Consider the following 9736-nt stretch of genomic DNA (forward strand, 5'->3'; position numbering starts at 1 on the left):
CCACTATTTAACGTGTCTAAAGACTCCCGTCTCATTCCCAGTTGTCTTCCCCGTTCGTCATAATCCCCCCTGCCCAAAACCTATCATCAGAAGTCCACCTGTCTAAAGTCTCTTGTCTGGTGTTCATGTCATCAGTATCATTATAAAAAACTCAGTCCAACGTCCCGTCTTACTTCAGTAAATTGATCCGTATGTCGATAGATCGATCATACTATTGATAAACCATCTATTGTTCGTAGATGACGTCATCTCAGGCACCAAATAAGCGGCGCCCAAAATGCTTTTTATTTTTACTACCCTTTTATCGTCAGGAGAGCTTGAGCAGTGTGATACCGTTATTACCCCGTGGTCGACGTTGGGGTTTCCATTGAAGTCCGGCTTCAATGATTGTATTGCAGTCAGAAGTCTGGCCCTCCTTCGTCTTGGGTCCCTGAGCTTAAAGATCGCAAGTAGCCTTGCTGCGCTTGAACCCTGCAAAGCTTCCAAGTCAGCCGGCTTTTGATGAAATCAGACCCAGTCATTGCCCGTGTTTCCCCGTCTGTAACCCGATGTTCCCGTCGTACAAAGTATGTGAATTGTCCTCTCGTTGCCCTCGCCGTCCCAAATGATGGGTACATTAAGCTGTTTGAATGTGTTTACCCGCCAGCTATCGATGTCTTCGGGCATATCTTCGTATCCAAGACATAGCTTCCTCCTGAAATACCGTCGAATGTAATTCTCAAGGGGGTGAGTAGCGAGTATTCCGCAGGGTACGAAGAGGAGAATAGGAGCCGGTATGGGAACTCGCGATAGGGGTACTACAGGACTCTAGCGTTGGTAAGGTTCGACGGGGCACGAAGAAAGCGAGGCGGTGGTCTTCTTAAAGAAAGAAAAGGACGGTGATATTGTATAGCAATAAACAGCGTAGATACAGAAGACGTTGCGTAAAGAAAGAAGAAGAAGAAGAAGAAGAACACAAAATACAAACAAAACCCCCCTTAATATACTCAAGGAAATCTCAGCGATGACAAATCCAACATGACTCATACATTAACGATCACCAGAACCCGGTAGAACACAATAGAACCTTTCTGACTAATCCGACTCTTCATAACCCCGTATCTCCACTAGTCGATCCATGAAAGTAATACCCCAGTCTCTTTGTAGCACCTGTGATATCTACACTACCGACATTTGTTAATTTGACTGGGCATTTGACCTACCTCTTCTCCAACCTGGTGTCGCTTGGTAAATAGACTAATAACGCAATATACTGCGCTTGAAATGCCGGGTCGTCCTGACGGTCTCTAAAATCACGTCTTGTAGCTTGCATCCTCCTCCTCAGATGTAGCTCTAAGACGTTGAGATTGCCGACAAGCTCAGTGGTCGAAAAACTGTACCGGGCAATTTGTAGAAGATTTAATTCGCAAATGGAAAACGTATAATCACGGTTAAACGTCCAAAGTATTTGCATTGCGGGATCAATGTGATTGCTCCAACGATACGGTATTTTGATCTGATCCCTGTGAACTGACTCGCAAGACTCCGTCGAATAGTCCGGAATATTGCCGTATTGACGAATGTGCTCTGCGAAATGGCGAATGAGGTGTATCTTGGGGAAGTTGAAGTGGGATCCTGCTCGCAAGATTTGGTCGGTTTCCGCCTGGAGATTTAGCCTTTGGTCTGCGATAACCCTTCATCTTTGGCCTAAAGAGTCGTTTAGGCCTGCTAACTCGACGTCGTATTCCCAGCGCAATTCCCTCTGTCGTTCCGCCACAAGTCTGTCAGTCTCTCTAGTCGCGCGATATTTCCTGAAGATATCCTTCGTCCTATGGAAAGCCTTTAGGTAACTATCCAACATGTCTATCGTCAGTTCATTATGAGAACGATACTGGGTGACGAGTGCTCAGTCAACCATTGCCCGTACGCATTGAAAGGCTTTCTTGAATGGCTCTGCCTGTGCAGATGACGGATGCCTGAGGGCAGATGCCAGGGCTGGTAAGATTATTTTCTGAAAATTACGCATGTCCTTCCCTTGCCATTGACTGACCACTTGATAAGGCTTCATCGGTGCGGTAAATCTAAGGTAAGGTGGCATTCACATCCATATGGCGTTGAATTCATCCAAACGACCATGTTCCTTCAGGAAGTCTTCCAGCCACTCCATAAAATGTTTCAGGATTCCCAAGTATACCACGTGCAGCATGTCTGGCTTATGGAGGTCGTAGGTTTAGAGGAAGAGGAGGTTCCAGAAATGGTTGTACAGAGGTTGTAAACCACGAGAATTGAAGAACTTGGTTAACGTCTTCAGCTTCCGCCTTTCGTCTCTCGGTGGATTCTCCAGTACCTTCAACACTCTGTACTGACGATAGATTCTCTTGTATTTGTCCTGATCACGAGGGTAGGTCTTGAACGGTTCAGCTTCATATTCACCCAGTCTATTGATGGGTATCTCGCACTTGGGGCACAAGTTGAACTTGGTATTCAGAATATTGCAGCTCTCCATTTGGTCCGAAAGCCATGCCATCAGAATCGGCCAACAACGTCTCGCGTACCCCTCTGAGCAGCCAATTAAGACACCGAGCCTTTGGTTAAAGTGCAGCAGAGGCTCCTGTATAACTGACATGACTCTCCTCACCGTCTCTGCCACCTAGGACTGGAGTCTCCCCTTCGACGTCGTGTTCCCAATTACTTCAGGAGGTATTGGCAATAGTGCGAGTAACAAATGCGCCTTGGTCGACGGCTTGGATCGTACTTTTCCCGGTATATTACCTATCATCATATATATCGGCCAAGTCCTCTTGTCTCCGGAGAAATTTGTCAAATGCGTGATGTCGGAGCTGCAGATAATCGGGACAATCGTGGCCCCGGTAGGAAGTCTTTCCTGCATATTGCATCACCAGTCCACTGTATGCATCTCGGAATAGAGTTGATATCCATTCGCATCGTAAACTCTCTCCAGCCGATAAACCATGCTTGACTTATAGTAATGTTGACCCAAGAGATACCTCACGCATTCGACCAGATTCCTGTAATATAAGTCGGTCGTTCTTCCAAAGCCGTCCCCAACGGTCCTGTATTGAAAGTTAGGTGGGGAGCCCGTCATTTTGTCGAGCTGGTTCTGGAAAGTATAAGCGGACTGAAAGGAACGCTCATTCTTTGTCGTCTTGTGCAACCCCTGATTAAAGTAGGCGTCAATTAATGTAGAGGTCAGCTTGTGCTCGATAAAGAAACAAGCCAATCTCCATTCCGCCGCGTCTTTGAACGGTGCCCATGACTTCCAATTCTCTTCTGTATAGTCTCGATAGCTATGAACCTGCCTTACTCTTTGTCCACTATTGGGTAGGTATGCTGTGGCCCTTTGATTATCATCAGCTTGCTCTGAGATCGGGGAGGCGATCGCCTCAGGGCCATCGTAATTGGAGTCAGGATCGAAGTCGGATTCCGCCTCAGAGTCGGTTGCTGAATCTGTAGAATCATCCGGGGCATCAATTACCAGAGTAAGCATACCAGGCAGGGCGTCTGGCAGCGTAGTTTCGTCTTCTAAATGCTTGTCCTCAGGCACATTGTCAACGCTATGATGCCGGTAAATATGTCTTGCAAGATGTCCCGCGCGACGGTAATACCTTGGGCACAGGGGGCAAGGTGTGGATGACATCCGCTTTCTTGATCAGTCGTGATGGTCTTTTGGCTTGTCGTGCGCGTCTTTTGCTTCGTCGTATGCCTCATTCTCGCGTTCACTGGCACTGGTATCGAGTGGGTTTATACTGCTGGAATTCTGACTGAGCAAAATGACCACTGTAGCACAGACCGACGATCATTTCCCCGGGGTCGTCAGCCGCGAGCCAAGCTTTGTTAAGCACATGCGACCTGACATCATTCATCACAACGTCGTCTGACCTCACCACCAACAGTTGCGAACCTCCGTCAAAGCACTCGTGTTGGTTCATTCATTAACTTAATCCAGCGACGATGAGCCTTTGTTTTTCGTCCCCTACATTGTATACATGACAAGGCGTTACGAGTTGCCGATTCCAGCACACCCTCACGATGGTAATTCGCACAGTCTTTGTTCTATATAAGAATCTAAATACCCCGTTGTTTCCCCGGAGTCTATCCTCCTGAAGGTATCCACCAACGGTCAAGCGTCTTTTGACCACCTTCCTAACGCAACTGACTACAAGGGTGGGTACTCAGTCGGGTAAAAACAAGTTGGCATTAGCCCAAGTGGGAAGGTCATTTCTCTAACGGGGTGGGGTTCTATAACGAAGATGTAGGCAGGTGCCGAGGCGAGAATCGACTCGGATACGTTCTAGGATAAGGATAGGGGACTGTGCAGAATACCGATTGAAACAGAATAGAATTTTACTAACAAACAAAATGAAGACGTTTGTAGAGAAGAAAGAAAGGAAAGTACAAATAATAAGAACAAAGCGTCAAATATAAACCCCAAAGAATAATCCAATAACTATTCCTCATAACCACACCTAAGAAAATATCAAACAAATATAATAACATCGCACAACCGATACCGATCTTTCTCCATACAACCTAACCTGAAGCACCTAGCACTTACTGTATCTTCCGAGCACCTTCCTAACATATCCAATCCTAACTGAAACCATCCTGATCCTTCAACTAACAATCCGATTCTATAGCGTTCTCGTCGGAAGTGCAGGTGGGGGCGGTCGGGCGGTGATAATCTCTGAACAAAAAAATGGAATGGGCCAATAAGGAGGGCCACTGGATTTTGTCGATTAGCAGAGCAGCATATATAGCAGAGGTAAGATTTTTATCAAGTCCTATATCTCTCGCCCTCTGACGCCCACCAGGGGTATGCGAAAAAGAGTAAATTTACTAGCGCCGAAGTTAAGTCCTTACTCAGCATTACGCTGGCCCAATGGAGGAACATGTTCAAAGCTGTGTACGACTACTTTGTCGAGAATGCGATTGCCGGCAGAACTATGGGAACAGACGAGCAATGGGACGAGACCGTGAGACTCCTACTCAGTTATCCGCACTGGAATAAATTCAGACGCCTGCTTCAACAGCCGGAGGAAGATTGCACCTTCCAAGGAGCGTTGATCAAAGTCTGTGTGAGCAGTATACTCCAAGATCTTGCCAAAGGTAACTCTACTGAGGATAGAGAGAAGTTCTCTGAAGCACTCAAACAGAAGAAGCGTGCGGCGAAGTCAGCGAAGGTGAAAGCAGAGAAGAACAAGGTGACCAAAGGGAAGGCGACCGATACAAAAGGCAAGGGCAAGCAGCGTGAGACGGCGCCAACTCGCAGTTCGATAAAGAGGAGCAAGCAGGCCCAGGCATCTCTGCCCAACAACGAGGACGAGGTCTACCCTGACATTGACGAATTTGCCTGGTTGGAAGACAAACCGGAGAAGCGGAGGGAAAAGGCAGATATCAGAGATGAGACGGACGATGAAGAGACATCTGAGGAAGCCGACGAGCCCTTCTCGGTGAAGACCGGGAATGTCGAAAGGCCACAATATCTTACTGATCAGCCTATCGGCATTTCGCATTTTTTCCCCTCCAAATACCGCTTTGAACGACTCGGAGGGGTGAAGTTGGGACTACGTCGGAAGCCTTAGGAAATTCCTAATTTGACCTGAAGAACCTTTGGTGGGCATCCCTACCTGACGTTTAGTTCACTTCCCGGTCTGTATCTATCGGAGGTTGTGAGGATGTTTAAGGGGTGTAACTAGACCCTGAAACCCGCGGTGGTGCTTCTGACTTGCCACACCCCGTGATACGCTATTTGGTCAGGTCTCTTGTCCTCGATGAGCAGTTTTCTAAGACCGTGTCAGGTCAATACCGTGTTTACCAGCTGTTACCTGAACAGGTCATCTTCCTACGGTCAGACAAAGATGTCAGAGTATGGCTCAATGCTTGTAAAGTTGCACCGCAACTGATACTATTAGTGATTTATAATGAGCATGATAAAAACGCCAGTCAGACTCCACCGCCGCTGTCATTCCCCTACTTTTACGGTGACTGGGAGGTGCTGATGGACAATCAGTTTCAGATTTACCGGAGAGCATTAAGCATCAAGGCCGAAGAGACAGGAACTCGTAAGGGGAAAGCGACGAAGAGGAAGAGAAGTGAGATTGTGGAGGTGAGCAACGACGCCGACGATGACGATACTGAAGACGACGCCGACGACGACAATGAAGACGAGGGTGAAAGTGGAGGGTCGAGTTCCTGTAAAAATCCCAGAGGAGAGAACGCCGGAGAGGGCAGCTCGAGCAAGGCGGCCCAGAAAGACGACGATAATAGCGACGACGATGACGAATAGCGCGAGGAGGATGATGACGTCGATGACGAGGAAGAAGAGGAGGAGGAGGACAAGGAAGAAGAGGAGGAAGAAGAGGAGGAGGAAGAAGAGGAGGAGGAGGCCCAAAGAAGAAAGAAGACAAAGACACCTGTAACGGCAGCTAGGCGGGTTGGCTATGTGAGTTGTCTGGGTACAAGGGAGAAGGATTATGCAGTGTGGTTGAGTTTAGTGAAGCGGGTTTCTATTATGTTCTTTTTGCTTCTGTTATGGGAGGGTATGAGTCAGCATTGGGATAGGGTATGGATATATAAGGGGGGCGTTGTCTTGTGATTTCTTGTTTCTCTTTCTTTCTCTTTTCTCTTTACGCAACCTCTGTATTTCACAGTTACGAATACTATTTGGTTCGCGCTACGTTATATGGTTTACCCGGTATACTAGACCAGGTACAACCATCCATAGTCCACAGTCCCCGTTCTTGCCTTAGGTGTACCCTTCGGCCCCATAGTCCATAGTCCACGAACCTCCTACGTCCACGTCTTCGCCTCGGTTGTATTCCTTGGCTTCATAGTTCCTACGCCCACAGTCCCCGTTACACTTAGGTTGCGTCCTCTATCGCCAACCAATACAACACTACCTCGCTTAGCTCTGGTCGCGACTATGTCCGACACTACTCAGGATACGCTGTTGCAGCGCCTTTTAGAATTTCTCACCACATATGGTCCCCTCCCAGCAGATATCGACTTCGGTGACGAACTTACCGAGGCCCATAATCTCATTGCTGAATGTTTGGAGGCTTTTACCAAGCCTTCCAAAATCCTGGAACCCGTTATCGACACGGCCCAAGAAGAGGTCATTATCGGCCTCACCAAGGAACTCGAAGTAGCTGACGAAAACGCTGCCGATTTATTGCAAACCTTGTCTGAGTGCCAGGAAGAGTCTACCAAGACCATCCGGGGCCGCGACGAGGCTATTGTTGCTCTGAAGATTGAGCTCGAAGAATCAAAGGCCGAAGAAGAAGAACTTCGATATCGTCTCGCCCTACACCAGGAAAGTCTCGCCATTGACGACGAGAAGCTCGCCGATGCTGAAGACGAAATTCTTCACATCATCTCTGCTGCAAAAGCCTGGGAAGTCCAAGCTAATGCCACTATTGCCGGTCTTCGTTCTCGTATCTCCGTCTCCGCCGCTACAGTTAAACCTCGCCATGTCTCCAAGCCTCGCTATCTGTCCCCTCGCTCTCAGGATCCCCGTACCATTAGTAATTGGCGAGAAAGGCCACTTGAAAATGGGTCCCCAAAGCCGGCGTTAAAAGGTCAGCCCCTTTGGTAAAAATTGGCAAACCAAAGGGGCCAGCCCCGCCACCTGTTCCTGTTGTCCCTGTTTTCTCCGCTGCTGCCGTGTCCGAGGATAAGATTCTCACAATGACCCGCCTTAAAGTACCTCGTCAGGTAGATGTTATGGATGGAAGGCCTATTGAATCAGGAAAACAAGGGGCGAAACCAGATGCATTGACTAGGAGGTCGGGTGACCTGCCTAAAGAAGGGGATGAGCGGTTGACCCATCAGAGTCAAGTGGTGTTGAAGCGAAAAAATTTGGATTCAAAGCTAAGTTTGTTCGCGGGTTCTTTTTCAAATGAATCCGCTGAAGGAATGTCCACTGTAGAAGAGTTGTTTTCAAATGCTTATCAAGTTGACAGTTTTCCGAATAAAGTACTCGCGATGCTTCGAAATGGCGTCCGTCACTCGAATAAGATCTCGCTTGCCGAGTGTACGGAAGATAACTGTAACGGCAGCTACGTATTTCGGCTAGGTGATGAACTGGGATGAGGGAAGGAGGTATCGTGCAGTGGAATTAGGATTTGTAATGGGGATTTCTGTTATCTTCTTTGGGTTTCTGTTATGCGAAGGTATTAGTCATCATTGGATTATGGATGGATATATAAGGGGGCGTTGTCTTGTGCTTTTGTCTGTTTTCCTTCTTCTCTTTCTTTCTTACGCAACCTCTGTATTTATTCCACGAATACTATTCTTTGTCTGCACCATGTCATAGGGCTCCAACTGGTTTATCATACCAGATAGAGCCACCCCATAGTCCATAGTCAAAAGTATACCTTTACGTCTACGTCCACGTCTACGTCACTACCTAGGTTGTATTCCTTGGCACTACAGTCTATCGCCTACCGTCCCCGTGATACGTAGGTTGCGTCCTCTATCGCCAACCAATACAACACCATAGTTTACAATGTCGGAACATGCACCTATTGATTATCAACAACTCAGCGATAGTCTCCAAGCCCTTTTTCAAGCGCATCCACGGGTCGATGATACTGTTGGAACTGAAGCCTATGCGCTTCTCCAACAGTGCCAACATGGTCTTGCTCAATATGCAACGGATTTACAGGAGGTAGAAGAGGAGGCCGAGAGGGCGAGGAGAAGGTTTGAGCAAGATCTTGCTGCTGCCCGAGCTCAACAGGCTCCTGTTGAGGCTGTCGCCCCTGTGCAAGCACCCAACGAAGACAATATTCCACCTGCACCCCCAGTACCACCCGTTACAGATACTACCTATCGGTCGGAGAAGCTTCCAGACCCTGAGGTATTTAAGGGGGATCGTGATCGAGAAAGGTTACACCTGTTTAAACAACAAATGAAGATTAAGCTATTAGGAAATGCCGATCGCTATCCTACACTACAGTCTAAACTATCCTATGCATTCAGCAGGTTGGAAGGCGTTGCCGCCAATCAGTTTTTACAATATATTGGCGAAGAAGGTATTGCCTTACCCTCTATGCTACGATTTTATGAGGTTTTAGATACTGCTTTCGGGGATCCCGATCGAATGCGTACGGCTAGGAGGAATCTTAGGAACATCCGTCAACGAAATCGAACGTTCGCCGATTATTTTGCTGAGTTCCATCGATATGCTGCTGAGTCGGGTATGGATGAAGTCTCTCGGATTGAGGCTTTGATGGAAGGTATTAATGCGGAACTCGATGAATCAATGATACACCATGACACTCCCGCAACGGTAAATGCTTGTGCGATACTTCTACAACGGTTGGATAATCGTCGCCGAGCGGCAGAAGCTAAGCGAGGAAGTAAAAAACCTTGGACGACTACTACTACTCCGGCCCCTCGTCCTTCACCAGCAAGTCCTGTTTCTGCTCCCCGCGCTGCCGCCCCAATCGCCAATGTACCTGTTACTGAAAGTCATCCCTCATCCCGCCCGGGAGGTGATGTACCAATGGATCTATCTGGAGGGCGTCGTCGCCCCTCCCCTACCGAAAGAAATGCCCGCTTAGTTGAGGGCCGATGTTTTTATTGCGGAGGTGTTGGACATATGGTTAGGGATTGCCCTCAAGCAAGGGCAATTGGAAATCAACCAAGGAGGCCTGTGATGAGGGGAGCAGCGTTGACGGTGGAAGAAAATGGCGGAAGCGATAACGAGTCGGCAAAAGATTTGTCCCTGCACTAA

The 9736-nt window shown here is 48.0% G+C and overlaps 4 protein-coding genes across 4 annotated transcripts; 2 read left to right on the forward strand and 2 right to left on the reverse strand.

The window, feature by feature from the left end:
* Positions 1-1198: 1198 nt before the first annotated feature.
* H6S33_000024 (uncharacterized protein) lies at positions 1199-1453 on the reverse strand (the record flags this gene model as incomplete). Its single annotated transcript, XM_044831595.1, has 1 exon — positions 1199-1453. One exon carries the CDS (start codon positions 1451-1453, stop codon positions 1199-1201), a length of 255 nt encoding a protein of 84 aa, XP_044699583.1.
* A 1422-nt stretch (positions 1454-2875) lies between these two features.
* On the reverse strand, positions 2876-3637 carry H6S33_000025 (uncharacterized protein; the record flags this gene model as incomplete). The annotated part of the gene is made up of 1 exon (XM_044831606.1): positions 2876-3637. The coding sequence occupies one exon, from the start codon at positions 3635-3637 to the stop codon at positions 2876-2878; it is 762 nt and encodes a 253-aa protein (XP_044699584.1).
* Positions 3638-4696: 1059 nt separating this feature from the next.
* H6S33_000026 (uncharacterized protein) lies at positions 4697-6286 on the forward strand (the record flags this gene model as incomplete). The annotated part of the gene is made up of 3 exons (XM_044831617.1): positions 4697-4762; positions 4812-5568; positions 5799-6286. The coding sequence occupies 3 exons, from the start codon at positions 4697-4699 to the stop codon at positions 6284-6286; spliced, it is 1311 nt and encodes a 436-aa protein (XP_044699585.1).
* Positions 6287-8506: 2220 nt separating this feature from the next.
* H6S33_000027 (uncharacterized protein) lies at positions 8507-9736 on the forward strand (the record flags this gene model as incomplete). The annotated part of the gene is made up of 1 exon (XM_044831628.1): positions 8507-9736. One exon carries the CDS (start codon positions 8507-8509, stop codon positions 9734-9736), a length of 1230 nt encoding a protein of 409 aa, XP_044699586.1.

The sequence above is a fragment of the Morchella sextelata genome (assembly GCF_020137385.1).
Source record: "Morchella sextelata strain SCLS chromosome Unknown scls_1, whole genome shotgun sequence".
NCBI lineage: Eukaryota > Fungi > Ascomycota > Pezizomycetes > Pezizales > Morchellaceae > Morchella > Morchella sextelata.